Source organism: Micropterus dolomieu, linkage group LG15 (genome assembly GCF_021292245.1).
Source record: "Micropterus dolomieu isolate WLL.071019.BEF.003 ecotype Adirondacks linkage group LG15, ASM2129224v1, whole genome shotgun sequence".
NCBI lineage: Eukaryota > Metazoa > Chordata > Actinopteri > Centrarchiformes > Centrarchidae > Micropterus > Micropterus dolomieu.
Window position 1 is genome coordinate 17,202,505 of NC_060164.1, and position 22,848 is coordinate 17,225,352.

The 22,848-nt window shown below is 38.4% G+C and overlaps 1 protein-coding gene across 2 annotated transcripts in view; it reads right to left on the reverse strand.

Moving 5' to 3' along the window:
• Positions 1-809: 809 nt before the first annotated feature.
• Positions 810-22,848, reverse strand: part of LOC123984416 (VPS10 domain-containing receptor SorCS1-like) — an 84,288-nt gene continuing 62,249 nt past the window's right edge. For both annotated transcript variants that reach the window (XM_046071290.1, XM_046071289.1), the window contains 22 exons: positions 22,403-22,467; positions 21,789-21,907; positions 21,360-21,449; positions 20,116-20,295; positions 18,243-18,389; positions 16,726-16,828; positions 16,341-16,417; positions 15,697-15,788; positions 15,443-15,550; positions 15,010-15,127; positions 14,749-14,882; positions 13,159-13,272; positions 12,655-12,826; positions 12,177-12,363; positions 11,005-11,138; positions 10,773-10,896; positions 9,850-9,962; positions 8,837-8,971; positions 5,416-5,515; positions 4,901-5,009; positions 3,707-3,861; positions 810-1,842 (listed from right to left, as the gene is read on the reverse strand). In XM_046071290.1, the coding sequence (XP_045927246.1) occupies positions 1,784-1,842; positions 3,707-3,861; positions 4,901-5,009; positions 5,416-5,515; positions 8,837-8,971; positions 9,850-9,962; positions 10,773-10,896; positions 11,005-11,138; positions 12,177-12,363; positions 12,655-12,826; positions 13,159-13,272; positions 14,749-14,882; positions 15,010-15,127; positions 15,443-15,550; positions 15,697-15,788; positions 16,341-16,417; positions 16,726-16,828; positions 18,243-18,389; positions 20,116-20,295; positions 21,360-21,449; positions 21,789-21,907; positions 22,403-22,467 (2,635 nt within the window). In that variant the 3' untranslated portion in view covers positions 810-1,783. The remainder of the gene's footprint in view (positions 1,843-3,706; positions 3,862-4,900; positions 5,010-5,415; positions 5,516-8,836; positions 8,972-9,849; positions 9,963-10,772; positions 10,897-11,004; positions 11,139-12,176; positions 12,364-12,654; positions 12,827-13,158; positions 13,273-14,748; positions 14,883-15,009; positions 15,128-15,442; positions 15,551-15,696; positions 15,789-16,340; positions 16,418-16,725; positions 16,829-18,242; positions 18,390-20,115; positions 20,296-21,359; positions 21,450-21,788; positions 21,908-22,402; positions 22,468-22,848) is intronic.

Consider the following 22,848-nt stretch of genomic DNA (forward strand, 5'->3'; position numbering starts at 1 on the left):
TCACAATCGTATTTACAGGTTGATTACTGGGGCTTAAAAACTTTGTTAAATAAGTAAACAAGCACAAAATAAAACTCTTCCGATGATCGGTGTGGAGAGACGGCGTTCACCTGGTGATGATCACAAGGTTATTTTTGCTTTAGGCTCAATCGCAGGATTTGGGGGAAGAAGTATGGAGAAGTCTCTAGTCAATTTGTCTTACTGACAAATGCTGCTGACAACTCTTAAAAAGAAAAGTTTGATGAAGAAGAACTTCAGTACTTATCCCAAAGAGACAGCAGCTGACCAAAGCTCTGTGCGTAGGCTGAGCCTTGTTGACAGGAGATACGTCTTCTCTATCTCTGTGTCCCTAGCAGCGAATGAGATGAACAAATCTGCAGCCTTTTGTCCGCTGAGTCCTTGGGAGCAAACCTAGAACAGACTGCAGGCTCCTCTGCGTTACTGTAAATTGAGGAAATGCCATTTGGAGATGTTGGTATAATCATGGTAAATAAATAGTCCAGAATAAACAAAAGGTGTTTTAACATAACGTAAAAAGACAACTTCTTCCTGCTCAGATCTGGTCTAGTTTAGCTGTTGTTCTACTTCCTGTAAGAAGGCACCGCAACCTTCACAGTGAGATCAGTTCAAAGAAAAACAACAAAAATATGCATCTGTGTCAAGGAGTCTTTTAACTTTATGGTGGCAAATCGAGAACACAAACAAATAGCTAATACATTTAACTAATAAGTAATTGTCATACAGACATGGCACTGTAGCACTTTTTACTGCATTACAGCAAGTCTTTGCTGCTGTATCGTAGCTTCTTCTGTTAACACAGGAATTATTGAGAATTTACATGTAGTTCTTTTTTTTTGTTATAGAAACCAGAATGTACAAGAAATGCTCCCGGCAACAAGTAAATATGAAACACAAGTTTAAAAGTCATTGTCTGTGAAACAATCAAATATAAAATTGCTGCTACAACAATATAATCCATATGCATGATTTAGATTAGACAAAAGATTTGTGTATAATCTGTTTTAAAGTAGTTTTAACATTTATGATGTTAGCATTCATTCCACTGCCTCTAAAATGATTTGCAGTCTCCTAAACAAGAGGGATTGCTCATCTACTGTATATACCTATCTAGTATATCCACTTTCTGCTTCTGTTCTTATTTTTGTTATGACATGTATAACATTTTGAGCGGCGGGCTTGATGGAATACACAGATCTGGGAGTAGGAGCCCTCCCTCATCTCCTGGATATTGCAAGCTTTCATTTGATGAGAATCTGGTGATAAGATTTACTGATTGTACAGAGCTTAATGAATCTGCTACCCTCACTGTCTTACTCAGATAAGCTGTTTCCACATAGTTAAACAAAGTAAACTTCACAAACACAAGCCCAAAGAACAAAAACCGAAGCATATTTTGAGATATTATTATACATCACTTCTGTTCCGCTGTTTAATATTTTCATATTTGAGCAGGCGCAGCTGTAACCAGCCGAAACAAATAACTATAACTCCTTCCATTATGGATGTACATTATTTACATAAAAAGATCAATGTCCTTGCAAAAATACAAGTATTTTCAGTCAAAAAGTGTCCCTTTTCAAGAAGCAAGTATAAATCTGTACAGTCTCCTCAGAGGGATTAGGCAGCACAGTGTGAACTGGTCCATCCATGCATGGGTAGCAAAACACTCGAGACCATTCATTGTGACCGTGGTTTCATAGCTTGCTGGAAGTAACTGCCAAAGAAGATGTATTGCTTTCGAGTCGGTCATAGACTCTCAACATTAAAACACATGGGGCGCTTCATCAGAGAGCTTGATGTCTGTGTGCGATGGCAGGTAGCCTGGCAAGGGAGAAGAAAGGGAAAGAGACAAGAGGAGGAATTTTATGTAGCTATTTGCATACGGCTGTAGTTTTGCAGGCAAACACATTTATCTTGGATGGGTCGATTGTTTAGCTACGGGTAGAGGTAAATCAACTGGAACCCCGTGGATATTTCTTGATGAAAATGCTTTCACCACTCTGCCACTTTCCTGATGCACTAATTATTTTATTGGGTCAAATAATTCACCCAGACATTTTCATCACTTTAGATCGCACTTGATTGTGCTTCACTCACCTGTGAATACTAATACCCTGCTATGACAAACTCGGGTTGGCAAATACATAAATATACAGCACATAATAATGAAAGTATTTTGGCAAACTCATGTGATAATACAGGGGAAGGAAGAATAGCAGCAGCACTTAACAATAAGTGAATATCTAGCAACTCTTCCCCGGTCAGCGAGCTTCAACTTGTTCCTCTTTGCCAATGCGGTTTTTAATGTACTGTCACAACTTTTGCGACAACTCTTTTTGCTTAGTCCTTGTGATATCCAACTAAGCAGATAGTTATGGGCTAAGGTTGTGAGATATGGCTGTGATTTCTGCCTCAACTCACACACAAAGGAGGTGAATTAAATGTTTGTATTGCTCATAGCATTAAAGAATTAGATTTTACAAATTCAACAGTAACACGTATTTCCAGAAACAAGGTCTGCCTTCTGTTCAGTCTAACTGCTGCGCAATGCCTGACTATCCAACCACCCACCCAAAAAGGGTTAGTGATATCATAATTTTGGGGTGGTAATGAAGAAATATTAGCAGAGCAATCACTAACTGTAAGTGGTTTATGAGAGCGATGCTGCCATTTGTAGTCTGGTAGAATAATATTGAACAAGACAAGTTGATGGCACATTGCGAGTTAATTAGCAATTAATTTTATTTCCATGTCAAGCCGAACATTTGGCTGACCCTACATGTGATTACATGAAACTGCAATATATCAAACACCAAAAGTATAACAAGATATTTTCTGGTAAAACATGCACAAAACAAAAAACATTATATGTACTTTTATATCCATTGAAATAACATGTTTAGGTGTAAAACTTCAAACAAGTTTCGCACCAAATAGTGGAGGAAAGAAAAGAAAAACAACAAGTTTAAAGTTTATTCTGGCCAAAGGCCTTTTCCCCCCTCATCTACCTGGCTATCTCCAGTTAACCGGCTTAAACTCAGTCTACTGAACTAGTTAACAAGACTACATTTCCGAATGCAATGCATCACTGTTTCCGAAAATGCGCATGTAAAGGTTTAATAAAAGTAAACTCTGACTTAAGAGTTTGCAGCAGCTGGCCAGGAGATCGCAATGAAACAGGAAAAGCATTCCTGAATTCATCATGGGTGCTGTGAACAGCTTTTATAGGAACAACTTTATACTTAATAGGTCCACCGAAGACAGTTGACAGTGTGTTCTGTGGATTATCAGAAGGGGGAAATTGTTGGAGAAGAATTTTCTAAATGTGATTTATTTTTTCAATGCTGTTAGCACTACAAATTAAATCCCAGAGATGGTTATCTTGAAACCTGTGGAAATTACAACCAGTACCACTAAATGTAATAAAGAAAATGTCAGCTGGCGTTGGCTCCAGACCTTTTGTTGCTTTGACAAGTGATACATACAATGGAGGTGGTGATTATTCGTTTACAGGTGTAATACCACAGAGTGAATAATTACTTTGTCAAGTGATAGAACACAACACTACATAAAGAACAGACGTTTCATTGTCCAATGTACGAATCTGAAAATTACAATCTGTATAAACCTTGTGTGTTTCCGAGGAATGACTGTAGCTCAAAGGAAGAAACAGATGCATTAATACCTCTGCTTTTTGAGTCCAGCTGCACATCCACACGATCCAGTGAGGTCAGCTTGTCCCCCTCAGGGTTTGGGACGTCTATGGAGGTCACTGTCGGTATGACCTCTTGTTCTTTGTCAGGCTGCTCTGCTGTGTATGTGTTGATGCCCGGGATCTTCCTGTTAAGTCATGCAGAGGAGGGAAAAAAAAGAAAGGAAAGGATTTTAAAGTAAAGTTAATGGAAACCTGCCATCGAGTCTGTTTCACTAATGCTCTCACTATGCATAATGTGTCACACACTATTTTTAACTGTTAAGGATGGGAGAGGATTGCTTGAAAGCTAGAAACTGGGGCATTTTGTGTTCCACTGGGCATTGCTCTCTCACTTTCATATTGTTCACCTCAGTTTTTTCAATCAATTTTTCATCCCCCTCAGATGCACCCCCAATTCTGCCTAAAAACTAACATCTTGCATTTCTAATTTCAGATCCTCCCCTTGTGATTTTGTGCTGCAGCTGTTGCTGTGACATTTGAGGCAGCTTTAGAAACTCAACGTTGATTTCTTAATGTAGTAATTATGATCCGGAAAGTTAAAGTTAAGTAATGTTTTACTTTATAATGAGTAAAATTCTCCAAACTACAGAGGAACTCAACCATCCCCCTGTGATTGGCATGGGATTACCTGCAGCAGAGGATGCTATTTACTGTATGTCTCTCACTGTATAATATATGTTGTCTCAGGACTCATCTCCTCAACCTTTCCTGCCATTCTGCAGAGTATGCCTCACCTTGAACGGCTGTGTTTAGCATTTCCAAAAGGTCAACCCTCACATTGTCAGATAGATGAATATTGATAACTGCAGGACTCTGACACCCATTCAGCACTCTGGGAGAATTGATTAGACTGTCATTCCCTGTAATATTCTGCAGATTGAGACAGAGGGGAATTGTCTTATTCCTCGAGTTATTATTGTGTCGTGGACGTCCATAACTCAGAGATATACGGAGTCTGAATACTTGTGGAAAGTTTTAGGAGTTCAGCAGTGAGCCGCTTGCTTGTAGATAATAGGGCCGACTACAAACACGGCCATTGTGCAACACACACACAACCAAAACAACATCATCTATCTTCTAGATATTTACAATAATATCTTCACATATTATTTCTAACAGTTTTCCTGTGCCGTATATGTGGTTACAATATCCAGTATACTGTACCTTTTAAATTTATATATTACAAAGAGAGCCAAGCCCATCAGTACGACTGACACAAGCATGATGACTGCAGTGCCACTGTGGCCACTGTCACTGCTGTCCACAAGAGGAGCTTTGAAAGAGAAAGAATTAAAGAGAAATTGAGTGTACATGCAGGCCAAATGAGGACAAATGCAGATTTTTGTATCGACTATATATTTCTATATCGAATTAGATAACAATTGTATTAAATAACAATGGAAACCACCGCTGTCTGGTTTAGCTGCTAATATTCGAGAATTATCTCCAGGAAGTCATGGTTACATGAATTAAAAACTAACAATACACCAGTAAGACAATTAAATGACATAAAACAGTTAAGTAAAGGCTGTAGACACATTTGTTCCCTTGCTAGTCATCTTCGCCTCCAAAGTAGAAGAATTGCACTGTCTTGACTCAAATAAGAGACAACACACACAACCACCTGGAATGCTCCTCTATCCCCAAAATGATTTGGACGGTAGGTGCAGCAAACTCACCCGGAGACAGCCGTGTGGCGTACACGTTCACTTGCACCCCTGGTCTCAGTGCGAACTGGATGAGGTCTTGGTTCAAAGCACTTAGCAGGACCTGATAAAGCTATGAGGAGGAGTGACAGAGCGGAGAAGACTGTTAACGGCAACTGCACAGCAATATTCCACAGTCATCAATATTTCAGCCGCAGTCATTTCATCCAACAGCCTGAATTATGAATCAGAATTTTTGCTTCCTTCTAAAGAGGAGCAAATGTTGATGTGACGTGAAGAACCAAACCTGCTGCACTGAAACCTGGCAGGCTATTAATGGCGATGGAAACCCTATCAGGTAAAAGGGCAATCTGCTTATTATGTGGTAGTGACATTTAAAAAATCTTTTGCCATTTCTATCAAATCAGGGAAATTTCCACCTGTTTTATTTTTATTTTTTGGTGTACCTATGTTCAACAAAGTATTATTCGCCATTTTGAAAATTCACTGAGGCAAAGCTATTGGAACTCAAAGTGTGTTCCAATATCATAAAATTGCTATTTTAATTGTCCATCCTGAAGTGCCTCTAGTCTCCCTGCTTTTTTACACCTAGATGAAGCAGTCATTTAACAAGAGACCAAAATGCCTTCCCAGAGCCCATTTGAGTCCTTAGCCATGCCTCACTAATTCCATCTCACTCTTTCTAAAATCTTTCCACTGGTTAAAATTAGACTGCTCTACACAGTATGAATAATTACTTTTTGTTCTAGTGGCATATCAGGGTCAGTAAATCTATTACACATTTTAATAAGCTGTTCCACACATACTCACCGCACGCACGTGTGTATGTGTGGGTACACGCTCACTTAATGCATCCACATTGCAAGTCATTCACTGGAGATGAGAACAGTGAACTGAAGATTTATTACCCTATTGTCTGTGAGGTTCTGCCAGGTAATCAGACAGGCTTTAGATAAATACATCTCTTTAATTCCCAATCCAGGCCGCCTGCCCCAGTTTGTCTAGTTTCTCCATGGTGCCAATTATATGATGCATCAATGTAATTAAATACCTATTAACTTAGTTCAAGACTGACTGTCAGCCAGCAAAATTATGTTTACTTGTGATACTTCGAGGCCCTATCCATTATCATGAATAAATGAGCTGGTGCTTTAAAAACAGCTCTGCTTTATTGTTTTGTTTACATATTTAATAGCTTTATACAACATGATAAGATCCAGAAATCTTTTTTTGATGTAAGAAAATAAATATGACGCATGGTGGCTTGAAATTATTATGTTATAATTTAAAGATTGCTGCAAGTCTCTAAACTTCTAAGAGGTTAGTTTGGCATTGAGTCTATAACATGTACTGAGATGTTTTGTGAGCGTTGTTTCAGTGCTCTGATGGATCCTGTTTCAGTGCTTTTACATGTGAAGACATTGCCCTCTAGTGTTGACATTATGCGTTACTCTTTAGAAGGGAACATGGGACCATTACATCATTTAAACTTCTGTGTTACAATGAGTGAAATCTCTCACTTTTCGTTTGATGGCAAAGAAAAGAACCCCAAATTAACAATTTAGGTTTGGGTTGCATAATTCAACCATTATAAAAAACAGAGATACAGTGAAATTGAGAAGCAGTTCCCCAATTGAATTGACTCCACGGGATATATAAGTGGTTTACTCTAAATCTGGAAACTAAATGAGAAAGTCATATGGAGCTATGAGATGAGATGTGCTTGCATGCTAATAACAGTGGAGCTGTAGAAAACATATTCCTCTTGCTCTCTGTTGTGTGTTGTCACTTGGCGTTTTTGCATCTTTTACCTCATTTTCTACAAAAAAAACACTCTTCATTACTGCTGACCTTTTCCAAGGAACAACAGTGTTTTCCTACCTACAGTACCATGCAGCCAATGGTGTGTCTATGGTGACCATTTCACTGTGGTATGAAAATACATTTGCAGAGACTTTAAACTTGGTTGACTTGTAATCCATCACCATGAGCATCATGTCTGCATTTATTTTTGTCAAAGTTAACCTTACTGTTGTGTGGTGTGCCGACTTTCCAAATCAAGCTGCACTTTAAAACCTTGTTACCATGCAACGATAATGTAACTTTGACAAAAATAAGTGCTGACATGATGCTCATTGTGATGTATTGCCTCACAGAAACAAGTTTAAATTCTCTAAGTTGATTTTCATACCGCACTGAGATTAATAGGAACTACTGGCTGCCTGGAAAGTAGGCACAAATGATTAATGTATGCATGTAAAATGTAAAACACTTCATAAAAGAAATAATCAGTGATGATGCAAAATACTTGCATTTTAAGAGATGTATCTCAAATAAAAAAGGGGAAACAATTGGGCTGGGGAAAATGAAAAAGCCAAAACAGAGGTAACCACCTTCCATGTAGTCAGAGATAAGAGGGGAGTTATCAGTGCAAGTACAAGTATCTGTTCACTGTATAACAGCGCACATATAATTTAGGTACTGTGCACAAATAAAGAAACGGTGCAGTTAAGATGTAATCTTCTCTTTGAAATTCCCCTCCAATACATATGAAGATACCTTCAGGGCAGAGACTTTAGAGAAATGAAACAAGCTAAAGAAAGTGGACCTAAATTGTAAACATATTCATTGATGCATATGACATAAAAGACAACAATTGTCTAATATCAAGATTATATAATGAACACAAAAGTCCAAAAATTACTTGACTGTCTATATTAATCAGAAATTGGAGAATCAGAGATAAATGAGCATGATTGATTGATATGATATGAGAATGGCAGATGATGACTACCAAAATTGAAATTTATACAACAGGGTTCTCAGGAATTTGTCGTTTAACTTTTTAACATTGGCAGGAGATTGCAAAAGAAATGATTAAAATATTTGTAATAGAAGCTGCATGGATACGTTTGGCTATGAGCAAGAAAGCTATCACAAAGTGCAAAGTGAAAAACATATACAGCTGAATCAAAGCGTGTTTAAAACTTCTCACGACCCACCGTAGTCGTGAGAAGCAAGTAGTCCTTAACTAGGAGCTGTGCATGTTCAACTCCCAACAAAGGTCTTGTAGAGTTAAGATGCATCACTCCATAGCTGTGTTCAACACAGGGTGAAAAAAGGAGCTGCAGCAATTTGCAGTATGACAGAAAATATGGTGTTTTTTGAAAATGAAACCTTGTAAACTTGTTCTGGTAAAACCCTAAATAAGATTTTGAACCTGAAAATTAGCACAATATGACCTCTTTAAACTGATAGTTAATCAATAGTGTTGTATGACACTGAAGTAAATTGCATATTCTCAAGGGATGTTCTTTCTAGACAGTCTCCTCACTTCCCTAGCGTACTTTTGTGCGGCTTTAATTATCACATAAAAACCACATTGTACTGAGCATCTGCCATGGGCCATTAAAATGATTTGACGAGACAGTACCTGATTCAGGTGTGCCCACTTTTCATCCATGGCTCTGTGTCTTGACCTCTTCTCAGGCACAATGAAAATCTCTGCTGTGGTTGGTAAACCTGGAAGCACTGTGACCAGGAGCTGATCCTCACTGATTCCTGTGACCTTTAATATCAACAACAACAAAACCTCATTAAAAAGGTTTTTAAGTTGACACTGTTTGGGATGATATTCTGAAATATGATTGGGGTCATGGGCATTAATGACTAAATACTGTTGGCTTTCTGCTTCATATATCATTTGCCTAAGTACCAGTCACTGTCAAGATATAATGCACGTCCAACTGAAACATGCTAGTTCAATTTGACAGTCTTTGGTAAATGTCAGGGCTTTTAGTGCATTTATGCCGTAACCAGAGGTCTCCTGTCAGTTTCCGGGTGTAAACCATGGTAATATCTGACAAGACAGAAGGTCAAAGTGAATGTTTCATACTGAGGGCTACTGTAGGATATATATAGACCTCAGTATCCAGGTCTTTTACATAACCTGCTGCTTTTTTGACATCCCCACAGTGTCTGAGAGAGAAAACCAGATGCACTTAACCACAGTTAGGCTCTCTTCACTTGAGGTTTTGGTGTTCTCTCGAGGCAATGGCATTACACTCTTTATCAACTGTCTTGGCAGTACTTTTACTGCCCTTTAGTGTTTTGACAAGTTCAGCTGAAAGCTTGTAGTGGTAATAATGATTTCAGGTGATGTGCCATGTCAGCGTGTAGAGGTTAACAACTCATTACACAGCAAGTGAGGTCAAAGACATTGCAAGTAGTGAAGTGCAACACTTGACACAAAACCACATGCATACATTACCAATGCAGCATAACCAAGAACGGAAATGTCACTGGCTCACTAGACAGAGACTTGAGTTTTTCTCTCTAGGCGAGTGCAAAGCTGGTAATTGCCAGAATTTGAATGAGGTCTAGGTTTAGATCATACCTGATTGTTTTTCCGTCTTTATAATACGAGCTAGCAGATGCAGAACATACCTGAACCATGCAGTTCTTCACCACTCTGCCGATGTCCTCTCTCCACTCAGACACCCCGGGGTTCAGCTCGTCCAAATTAGAAGAAAAGGCCAAAACATGTGACTGTAAATATTCTGAAATGCAGACAGAAAACTAACTCAGACCTACTTTTCTTGTTCTGTCAAACCTCACGATACAGGATCATGATTACAATAATCAGGTACTTCAAATAACCCTCAATAATGTTCAAATGATTTCTAAAATGCTGTATATTATACGCAGAAAAGATGCATAAAGATAAATGTTGAAATGTCTTTTCTATCTTGGAGTTTTAGGAAGCAAAGAGATTGTTTCTTTGATATATATTTTGATCTTGTGACCATGTAATGTTTGCATCTCTAGCTATCATCATCATTAAATCCTCGACTTCGAAAATTTGGCATTTTAATATGAATTTAGATTTTTGGAAACATTTAGAAACTATTTAAACAAGCTAATTGTGAGAATCTTATTCCTAAATAAGCTCAATGATTAGCACTAGTACTATATGTTGTAGGATATGTACATAATACAGACAAATAAATCTGTATTTTAATTGTAAAAAGTAAAATAATGTTTGCAGCAACTAACTTACTTACTAGCTCACAGCCACATCCCATGGCCTTCATCAGGGACTGGAGTTTAGTCCAAACACCTGTTATCATGTGGCCAAATTCCATACTTCGGTCACGTGATAACAGTTAAAACATCACCATGGCAACTAAGCAAAGACCATCCGCTGATGAAGGCCAAGAAAGCTCTGGAAAAGTTAAGTGGACTTTTTTAAGTAGGCTTTGAATATTTCAAAACATTTGTTGATTCACTCAACTTTGAAGAGACAAAATTAACTTTATAGTTTTAACTTCATTATTATATTTAAAGTAAAGAAAAAATAAATGGTTTACCATAAACTGCCACAGTCATTTGGTCCTGATGGACAGTATTGCCCACTGAAGCCTGAACAGCAACAGTGTGACTTCCCTCCTTGAAGAAAGTGAAGGACATTGCTCCGTCCAGTGTCACAACAGGCTAAAAGGCAGACAGGCAGACAGACAGAGAGATGTACTGTGACTTGTGAATCTATCATGTAATTCGCTAAATAGGCTGCATGGTAGAGAATGAGAAAGTAAGCCTTACCTCCGTTTTGTTATCAAACCACCAGTAATAGGTGACTGTCCCCACATTGCTGGGTTGTAACACTGTCGTGAGGTTTACTGCTTTGTTCTTGACGACAACTGAAGGAGCCAAGAGCTGGACTTGTTCAAGCTGACCTTTAGAGAGAAAACATAAAAGTCACAGTAATGGCTAAATACTGCTTCCATGATGCTCACATTTCCAACACAAGCCATATTTAGGGACAACAATGACTGTCTGGAACACACTGGGCACACAGGCAGACCGTGGAGATTTTGCAGGAGTGGTTTGATAAGTGTCTGTGGATGTTTCAATGCTTTTGCCGCCATAAAAATGTCACCATTGGGATCCTTTATAATGAGCCAAATTCAAACTGACCACCGCTGCACTGTCAGTGAGGAGACAGTTGTCTTTAAGCCTACACGAGGTGAGTGACACTTGAAACTTTGGAAGGAGTCTCATTTTAATGAGCCAATTTGAAGTTACAGAAGAGTCGCAAGCATATTTATCCAAGTGTTTTGTATTATTTTTTCTTTTGAAAGCCTCACAAGTTGAAGTGCTTTGACCTATTTGAAGGCTGTTGGATCTTGTCTATGATTAGCTGTGATAAAGAATCAAGACCATAGCTTATAGTGTAGTCGCTTTATATTAACTAAAATGAAGTTAGTGGCTAACAAGTTCACCTTACCATGTGGCAAGAAACAGACCAGTTAATCATCGCCTATGAGCAATCCTTTTACACTAAATCTACCCCTGAAGTCGAGGGGTATTACACAATTCATTAAAATAATGCACACAATAACTTACAGAGTATTCAGGAGGAAAAGGTTTTATTATATTCAAACATTCAGAAATCACTGGAAGAATGATCATACTAAGCTTCATCATTTAAGCTTTGCAGCAACTTTTAAAAAAGGTACAAAGTGTAAGATTTGGCCAGAATTTTAGTTTAAAACATTAAATGATCCAACATGCTCGACAGATTGTGAAGAAGAAACAGCTTTCACGTCATGTCAGAGACTACTACTGAAGTTAGCATGCTAAGCAGCCAACCCTGGCCCATCCTGGGTTGTAAAGCCACTTGTGCCTCGAGATGCAATAGTATGGAGCATGTGGTCAGGAATTACAAATTGTACCTTTTAATGACCTTTTAGTTACTTTTTTGTTTTACTCACAGGAGACGTGGAGGTAGAGTATCACCCTGTCAAATCCCAGAGTGTTGGTTGCTGTAGCAGAAACTTGGTATATGCCAACTTTACTGTAGATATGCTTGACCCCGTCATCGATGGAGCTTATGTTAACATACGATATAGCGGTCCCATCGCCGAAGTCCATCGTTATACTTGTTGTGTAGCCGAGACCCTTCAAAAAGAAAAGAAAATACTGTCACTCAGCCTCAGATGTTGGTCAGAGTCCTCGCTGACACACAACAGAGTGCATTCTCCATAATATCTACAAGAACGAGGTCAAGTGGTAAAACATGTCACTGCATATTTACTTGACGTGCTGGTGCTCCAGCCTCTGCGCTCTGTCTCTGTCAGCATCTCGATATACAGATAACACACTAAACACTAAAGAAAAAGCATGCAGCCTAGTAGTGTGTATCACCCTGTAATACACACTGCTGTTGCTTTGTTTAAATGAAGTCAGCACCTCTTCCAGAAAGACCAAGAAAGTGACATTCCTCCCCAGTGTTGCAACCAGTGTTCCCTCACTGGTGAAGAGCTGGAGTCCCCTGGGGGCCTGGCTGGGACACTTTTGACGCCTGGGGCTATACTTCAACAGCATTCCCTCAGTGCAGTTGTTAGTCAAAGCCCTGCGATATCTGGAATTCATTAAAGACCCCCCAAAAGAAAGAGATGAGCACTACATGAGTGTCCAAACAGGCATATAAAACATGCACACACAGGTTGACATTCATACGACATGTACAACATTGGTTTTATCTACCATGGCTCTATCAGACAAGCTCAGTTAGCCCTCTATCGGCACCAGCCATCAGGTACAAATGTGTTCATTTGAATTGATTTAAATATACTTAGTTGCTTTCCACCATAGAAGAATAGGGGGTGATTTACAAGAAGGTTTATCCTAAATTTTGCATGTTTGCACACACTATTCTCATTGCTAGAGTTAATACAAAGGAATTAGGTGTACCCTGTGGTGTTGAGGAAGGTGTCCCCCGTGATGCAGTCTCTAGATGTTTCTGAAGGAATGAACCAGAAAGCTGGAGTGCAGCTCCCATCAATCTGTCTCTCAAACCCATAGTCGCTGTTTCAGTTGCAACAACACGTACAGAAAAAGATACAGCAAGGTGTTATTGAGATCATGTGGGGTGGTGATGGTGCAATGGATAAGACACATGCCTTTGGTGTGAGAGACCCGGGTCCAATCCCCCACTGTGACCCATGCACCATTGTGTCCCTGAGCAAGACACTTAACCCCTAGTTGCTCCAGACCTCAGACCGTGCAACCTCAATTGTAAGTCGCTTTGGATAAAAGCGTCAGCTAAATGAATAAATGTAATCAGTTATCCATCCATCATCAACCGCTTATCCTGCGTACAGGGTCGCGGGGGGCTGGAGCCTATCCCAGCTGACATCAGGCGCAAGGCAGGGTACACCCTGGACAGGTCGCCAGTCCATCACAGGGCCACACATAGACAAACAACCACTCACACCTAAGGACAATTTAGGGTGACCAATATAATCAGTTGTCATTTATTTAAAATATCAAATAAAATCACTCAGCTCAAATAGAATCATACTTAATAAGTGCTGTGAATAGAGGTGATCCTGGCTATCTAGAAAACTTTTTTCTCTTTTGAGTTTTTGAGATTTGATGATGTTTTATGTATCAAACTTCTGAAGTATTAAAATGCATTGTAAGTGTTTAAACAAGCTATAATTATACCTTGGCAAAGTCAGAGGGATCTGTCAGATTCCTTTTCATCATGATCAGGGATACGCAGTCTCAGGAGCCAGAGTTGGAAAGTTTAATAGGTCTTTTAATAATAAAGTGCTGTTAAGCTTGTCTAATATACTAGTCAGTGCTGCTCATTTAGCACCAGTGAGATCAGAAAGATAAAAGAAAGTATGTGACAGAGTGAAGTGATGTAGGAGATGTTCTGACTTGTAGTACATAATGTTATAATAGACTCTGGAGTGAACCTTTCCTTTCATTCATCATGCAAATCTATTCAAATGCACATTATATAAGTAGAAAGATGGCCTGCTATCACATATTTCATTGTTAGAACTGGGATATTTTTTTTCAGTTCACTTGTTGTTGTGATGATGTGATCATAGAGCGTTACAGTTTTAAAAAATTAAATTGTAGTTAAAATGAACAAAAAATGTCATTTAAGTTTTTGTTTTACACAATTTAATAGTGTGTGTGACCACAGACGGTTCATTGCAATGAACACAGGTTTGATTATTTATATGGCATTTCGCTTTATATCAAAATCTTTACACTTTACAACTACAATCTTATGTCAAGATTATTCATACCTAAGAGTTGAAACAACTGATGGCAAGTTTGTAACTCGTAGTACTAACATCCTGAGTCGACAGAAATATAACATAAATGAGAATAATAAGTTGTGAATTATAGAATATAACTCTTAAAACTCTCTTCTTGTTGTGCCTTAGGTTTTCTTCACAGACTCTGCCTCTGGAGATTGATAAAGTGTTGTGCACTGGATTTAATGAAGTGAAAAGAGTAGCTTCAGAGCAGGGAACTCACCACTCAAAATCTGCCTCTGTGCATGGGCAGGAGTCTGACATCTGGGAAATATACTGATCTCTGGCCTTGACACATCGAACATTTGCTTTCAGTTTTTGGAAGATTCTCTTCATTCCCATGATGCACACTTCACCCTATGATGAATAATGCATCATAAACATTTCAGATGTTCTTTTTCCTTTCTTTTTTTACCATCTTGCTTTTATTGTGTGACTGAATCAGATTCTTGAGTTTAATAAGCAACCGCAAGATCCCTCTTACCTCATTGTGTAGCTGCCATGTCATATAATCTTCAGATGTGCATCGTTGTTGGAAAATGGACCTGAAGTCAATTTTGACAAGTTGCCACTCAGATCGATGACTGAAATGACCAAATATTCTGCACAAACAAGTGAGAAAAACAAGGTCAAAAACATTTCGTATGTGGGGCAAATTCAAGAAAAAAAAAAAAGACTGTTGTGTGAAAACCTTCACTTTGGGTAATTTTAATGCGCTGACATTAATCCATGTTCCTCTGTGGGTTGAGAAACTCCTCCACATCTTGGGCTTATGAAACCCTTTCAAAACCACATTAAATAAACTCAAGAATATTTATGTACACTTCTAAGTCTTCATCGGGGTAATGATAATTAACAAGTGTGGTAATTAACAAACCAGAAAAACCTCAGTTCTTTATGGTTCCTTCATATCTTACGTCATTATGAGGGTGTCCTCTCCAGGCTCCCCCAGCACCCCATCAACATAGAGCGGAGAGGAGGTGAAGCTATATTTGTCCCAGTTTCTGCCCTCATCAAAACTCAGCCTGAGGGAGAGAACAATGGTTGGATCACAGACACACCAGCCACAAATAGAGCTGAATTCAGTAAGAAAAGTCTCAGCAGGAAAGCAGTCTCAGTCCTTGTTTTGAAGATTGAGTATATTCTCTAAAAAGATGTGGCGCAGCTTTACCAAATGTGTCTAATTGGTAGAGGTGTGTGTCTGATGGCCACCAGAGATCCTCCTTGATTCAGGAAAAACACGCTGTACTCTTCCTGAAAAACCTGCAGACACAACCAGCTTCACTTTATCCCACCAGAGACAAAAATTCAAGTCTACACAAAGTATGCACCGGTGACAACATAAGGAATATGCATATATTTGCTTACACACTTCACAAGTAGAAATCTCAACAGTTCTTTACACAAGAGCATCAGTTTTGTGAATAAACAGAAAACGTCAAGCAAGTGTTGCTCACTTTGTTGATTTTTGGAGCTTTAAGCTGCTACTTTCGGTTTATTTGTTTTACAGATCAGAGATGCACATGTCTTAGCCTTAGCTTAGCGCCAACAACAGAAATGCGAGAACTAAAGGAAGTGGCACTGAGAGATGAAACCGATTCCTAGTTTTGTTCACCTATTTTTTCTTCGGATAATGTCTCAATAAAGTGAGGTTTTTCACATTGTATTCTGTATTATATTGAGCGGAAGTTCAAGGGAAAGTCAATATTTATCACAGAAGAACCGAAATGTATTGGTGTACAAATGCGGGTTTTGTAAAGAGACCATTATCACAAAATTTCCACCCAGCCCCACTCTTATAGTATCATACTGTACCTCTGTCCAGGTGTTTCCAGCATCAGAAGTGATGAAAATACTGACATTAGTACTGCTCAGCTCAGGTCCCACCACACCTAAATACAAAAGGTATATATAATACTGCTTTCAAGCATGCCACTCACACAGTTACACAAGTAAATCAGTATAATTTCTTTTTGAGTATTTATTCAGAAAAGATAAAAACATATCTTTGTTTTCTTTCATTTGAAGTAACATGGAACAGATGGAATATTGACTTCATTTCACTTTGCAAACCGTTGTCAGTGGAGAACAGAACTAAAGAACTGATTTGTATGGGAGCGCTGAGGGATATGACCGAGGACCAGAATTACGGCTGAGAGTAAACAACAATGTGGATGTGCAAATAAAATAATCTCCTCACCTGAAGCTATTATAAATCCAGGAGCTGAATCTTTGCTGACAATGTTTCCCGAGGTGTAAGGATTCTCTGACACATGAAGGTGCAGATGTAACGAACAGTAAGGCTGCGAAACGCAAAGGAGATTAGTTTGCTAAAGTCAAAAGGTGAAAATTAAAGGTTTGATTCAGACCTGGTTCACATACAATAAGAAGGTGTCATAATAACGTCCTTGAATTAATTGTGAATCTGTTATTATTTGAAATTAGTTAATCATTTCATTTTGTAATTTTGAAAAAGGGCTGAACTGAAATGGCAAATGTTTTTAAGTTTTTACAATTCAAAATATTACACAGATATCATACACGATCAAGTCTCCATACAATGAAACTGAGGAAAGGTTATTTATGATGGAAGTTCAATATCAAAGTCCTGATTTAAGCTTACTTGAACGAATGCATGAAAATGCGTATTATTATGGTTGGTATTATCACAGCCTCCAGAATTATTTTGGTGAACTGGAAATAGCTAGAGCTCCAGATTTAAAAGGCTGGGTAGATGCATTGATAGAGATAGCATTTGATGAGTGGAAGCCCACTAGATTAAAAGCTAGTTTGAATGATTGCATATGAGTCAACCAAGTTTAAAGATGTTTTATGGCTAAGAACATCCTCTGTACTGGATAGTTTAAATTTTAAATTTATTTAAATGTTGATCGGGTCTACCACTTTTTTGCGCTCCTTTTTTGTTGTTTATTATCACTTGTCTTTTCTGCACAGTGTCTTTTAGTTTTGTCTTACTATTGTCTTCTCCCATGACCATGCAATAATGTAAAGGCTTTTCCTTGCTGTCATGTTCCAAACCTGTCCACAATTAATACAAACAAAAAACTGTTTTGACTGAACAGATTACCGATGTTGTATTGAATAATAAATGGTAATATTTATTTTTAAAAGTAATAGTAGCATTAAAATCAAGTTTAGTAGTTAAGATACAACATGTTTACAATGCATCATAGTACACTTTATTATGACAAAATCCTTACTAAAATATTAAAGACCTACTACCACCAATAATAATACAAATAAAACCAAATAAATTATGTTAATGTTAATAAATTATGAATCTAAATATAAAAATTTATAAAAGGACAGTTATGTTAAAATAGTGTTACCTTTAAAGTGTTTATGAGTGGGGTTTGCCAAATTAGACAAAATTTAGTGACACAAAGTTTACAATGTCAGGTCAAGTCATTTTTTTTTATTATTGCCCAACATTACAAATCACAGATTTGCCTCATGGAGCTTTATAATCTGTAGACCATCTTTCCTTTGACCACTGACCCTCAAGATATGTTAAATTATTTAATATATTTATATTATTATTTAACTTTTCAGTTACTGACATAGTCTGAGTTATGTTGATGTGATGCATCTTTATTTGCACTCTTTGACCATGGCATTGCATGGTTTGGTATTTTTTGAGCACATAATGGAAATCCAAATAACAAAATTTATCCCTCTCGTCAGTGGCCCACTTACTTGTTCACAATAGACCTTGTTTCCCTGGAGATCAGTTGTTGGAGCCTGAAGAAGACGCCAGTCTCTCCCCTTGTTGTATGTGATATAAGTTTTTACTTGGTTCTCAACAACTTTATTTGACAGGAACACCCCTTTAATCCCGGCAACCTGCGAACATGAGAGGCGGAGAGCAGTAGGGTGGAAAATAACCAAAAAATGGAGGGGAAAAAAATAACCGTAAATTATTCAGACTTAAGTAAAGCTGAAGGCCTAGTTCGGAGAGGAAGAGATGTCTGAAAGTGATAGTTTTTCTGACAGGGAGCACTATTTTGGACCATCTGTAGGACTCAGAGAATCAAAACAACATATGGTGCAGCCCTGAGATATTTCTTCTTCTTTGTATTTATGTGCACAGAGATGCAGACTTTAACATGCAGCCATCACTTGAGTTCACATTTCTCTACTATTTAGAGAGCACAAAACTTTTGTCAAAGGAAAAATGACCATTTCATATTTACCATTTAGGTCAAGTCATTGTAGCTAAATATTTCTGGGCATAAAATGTGTGAAGGAGGGAGGTCAGCGTGCAGTGAAAGTAACCGATGCTGATGGCTTTCTTAGCTGTGTGCTTGTAACAATGTGATGCTTTTACTGCTGGCTGCTGATGAGGATGATCTAGAGTGATGCATACATGTGCAGTCACTGCAACCTCATAGCACATCTGTCGACACAGATAAAACATGTTCAGGGCACAAGTTAAAGCTGCTATTTTTCCTGCATTGTGATTATGGGCTGTAAGTGATGCTAAACTTGCGTATAGGTGGTAGTTACCTAAAGACTGAACCTAATAAATGTGATGCAATGATGTCACAAGCAGGCAGGAATTAGGTATGAGAGAGACACTCAGATGCTGCAGAATAAAATGCAATGTACCAACATCTGTTCCATTATGGTGAGTACATCTAAGAGCAGGGTACACTTAGGGAAAAACAGCAGAAAATCAGAGTAAAGTTTAAGGCTGTCTGTTGGTACTTTACTTGTCAGAGTCAGAGTCCATTTTATTCTTTGTGAAAGCTCCCAAACCAGATATTTAAATTCGGATGGTGCTCTTAGATGCACAAAAGGAATGCGGCTTGTTTGTTTCTTCTCATGGTAAAAGGCATGAAAGTTAGGGGTGATTGGAGACTCCAAATTGCATGAATTCAATGTGAGTGGACTATAGTTTAATAGTTTTGGGTTTTGGACTGATGAAACAAGCCGGTTGGATTAAACAAGGCATCTGATGACATCACTTTGGGCTCCAGGAAATTACAACAGGCAATTTCCACTATTTTGTGAAATTTTATGGACTTTAAAAATGTTTGTTAGAGTAATCATTAATGAAAGTTATCATCTGTTGCAGTCCCTTTCTCGTCTGGAGATTATATAGTCAGAAAATCAATTTTCAATTACATAAAACAGATAAAACAGCAAATACTCAAATTTGAGTAGCAAATGTTTGACATTTTATATTTGATAAATGATTAATCAAAATTTTGATTATTTTCTGTCAATTGATTCTGACTTTTAACTCACTCATGGGCAGCATATGAATATCTGTAATATGCAGGCATGAGTGTAGAATTTTACAAAAAGTTTATAATACTGCATAATAGAAAATAATTGTGCATGTATAATTGCACTAATGATTGCACAAATTAGTTATTACATTTTTAAAATGCAAGTAGCATGATATTTGATTGGTTTGATAGTATACATTTGTGACACATTGTCCTCTAAACTACAGCAGTTACATAACCAGGCAAGTAATATGAGTTGGTCTCACATGGATGAATAGCATGAAGACATGTAAAAGGATGACAGCACCACCACCAACAGCACCGCTGCTGCCTACCTCATATAGGTCTATCATGATGTTGCCCTCCGGTCCTCCGCTGCTCACAACGTTCTCCAGCATCAAGGTGAAGAACAGCCCTCTGGACTCAGACATGTACAGGTTGTAAGAGTCATTCTGGTGCCAGTCCTGAATCGCTGCCACCACCTGGTTATCGTCTGTGCTGATTATCTGCAAGTCCTAAATACGTGAAATTCATAAGATGTCTCTGTGTGGAGCCAACAAAGCTTTAAGAATTGATTTAAAAGGTGTTCTCTCAACAAAAAAGTGGGAATCTGCATGGGAGCGTGCACATAGTGGCCACAGAGCTCAAGCAGCAAGCTAGCAATTTGTCACTTCTTGATTCAGTCAGGATCAGCAGCGATTAGACCTCAGGCGCTTCATGCAATGCACTAAAAATGAAGACAGGCTCCATTTAATTTTACTGAATCCCTTATCCAGAGTGAGGTGAGGTAGGGGCTGGTGTCCTTCTCAAGGGAGTTTTGACAGTATACATGGATGGATGGATTGATCGAAAAAATACTGTGGGTACTACTGTTATGACACGGTCTCTCAAACCACTAAGCCACCCTGCTGTACTTTTAGTAAAGGGGATTCAGGGCTGAACACCGGTTGCCCCGGCCTTTCTGTGTGGATGTTGTCTGTGTGGATGTTGTTTGCGTGGGTTCTCTCCGGGTGCTCCGGCTTCCTCCCATGCAGGCTAGGTTAATTGGTGTCTCTAAAATTGTCTGTGAGTGTGAGTGGTTGTTTGTCTATGTGTGGCCCTGTGATGGACTGGCGACCTGTCCAGGGTGTACCCTGCCTTTCGCCCAATTTCAGCTGGGATTGGCTCCAGCCCCCTGCGACCCTGTACGCAGGATTAGCGGTTGACGATGGATGGATGGATGGATGGATGGATGGATGGATGGAGTTCTGAGGAACACTGGCTGTGCAACTCCACATAAATGTAAGTAAATATCTCTTGATACAGTCGGGAGGGTAACTGATTAAAAACTGTGCATGGCTCTTAAACCAACACAAGATCTAAAGATACAATTATGCATAACTGAATCAATTTTCAGGAGGATAATAATGCGGAGTGAACAATTTAATGGATTTGTCATCAAACATTATGACTAACCAATCCTCACCACAAAATAGTCTGAAGGAATAAGTAAGAGTAAAATTCACAGTAAAATTAATGCTGCAGCTCGTTCCTTTGCATGTGCCCAACTCACCAAACACTGCCTTCTTTCCAGTCTTACCTTTGGCAGAGTGTACTTGGGAAGCTTCATTGGGTAGAAAGCATTTCTTTTATAGGACACATAATGGACTGACTGGCCACCTACTGGTACCTAGAAAAGTAATATAGTGAAATTTTCAGTTCACATTTCAGGTAAATATTCATTAACTTCACTGTGTACACAGATTGCTAGCAGCATGTATCAAACAACTTAAACCAACTTAAACCAACACAGGTTTCCTACTAATTAAGGTGTTGTGCATTATGGCAGAGTGGAGTTGTAGTATAATACACAACACTGTGATTTCAATTTCATGCCATCCTTTCCCAGCATAATGGCCTCTTTTAGTAAATGAAAAACATGACTGTACATTAAAATGCGATCGAATGCAGTGGTTTTACAGCTTTTAATTGTCTTTTAATGAAGCCAGACCTTGCAATAAAAACCCACCTGGATGAAAACGTATTCATCCTGAACCACCAGGGAATTAGGGATGATAAATCCAGGGAAAGGCTTGCCCTTGTTTCCATCAGAGCAATTCTGAAGTTTACAAGTTATGTACTGTGACCCTGTGGGTAAACAAGAAATGAGTGCTAAAAATATAACAAAGAGAAAAAACAAACATCCTTCTGTAGTCCACATTCAAGGTTTTAACTGAGCTATAGAGGCAAAATTTTGGAGGCCAATCCTTATTCTCACTAATAGATAAAATAGAGAGTGCTGTCCCAGTGTGTTAGCATCAGCCAAATGAGGCGGTCTCCCGAAGGACTAGGCATTAACACACGATGCCTTATGGAAGTCCCCCCCCCCTGCACTGTGGCCAAGAAAAGAGCCAAGTTGCAGCCTGGCCCACACAGCTTAATCGTATGAAGACTCTTCATGTAGTCAATACAGATGGAGAGAAGAGTTTTACTGTAGTAAAAAACAGCAATCTCTCGCTAGTTTATTTTAGTTAAGGGTTAGGACTTACAACAAATGTGGCCAATTTGATATTAAATCTATTTTCATATATTCAATTTTGACTAATCTACTTTTCTGTGTTAACAAGGCATTCGTTTACTCACGTCCATCAGAGATGCTGATCTCCAGATGAATCAATCCTTGCTCTTTGTCTAAACCCAGTCTGGACCTGTAACATCATGACAAACATGTAATAAACATTAGATTCCTGCCTAAAAGCAAGTATCCATTAATAATGGCATCATGTGCATTAATAATGACAGCACATAGCCACTTTTAGATCAGTTGATCCCAACCATTTTGTTATCCCTGTTTATAGCCTCTTGAAAACAGAAGTTGTATTGTACGCCTAAGTTGTTCAGCCAAAGACTGATTTTTTCTTCTCAGATAGTTTTCTCCTTCTCAAATAATTTTATTTGTTATTTATTTGAATTTAAATAAAAATGAATAAAAAGGCCTTGAAAACCTTTCCACCAAAATGAGATGGCTATACCAGCTCTTTGAAGGTTCTGACTTAGCCTAGTTATAATGCAAGTTCACTAGGAGATTT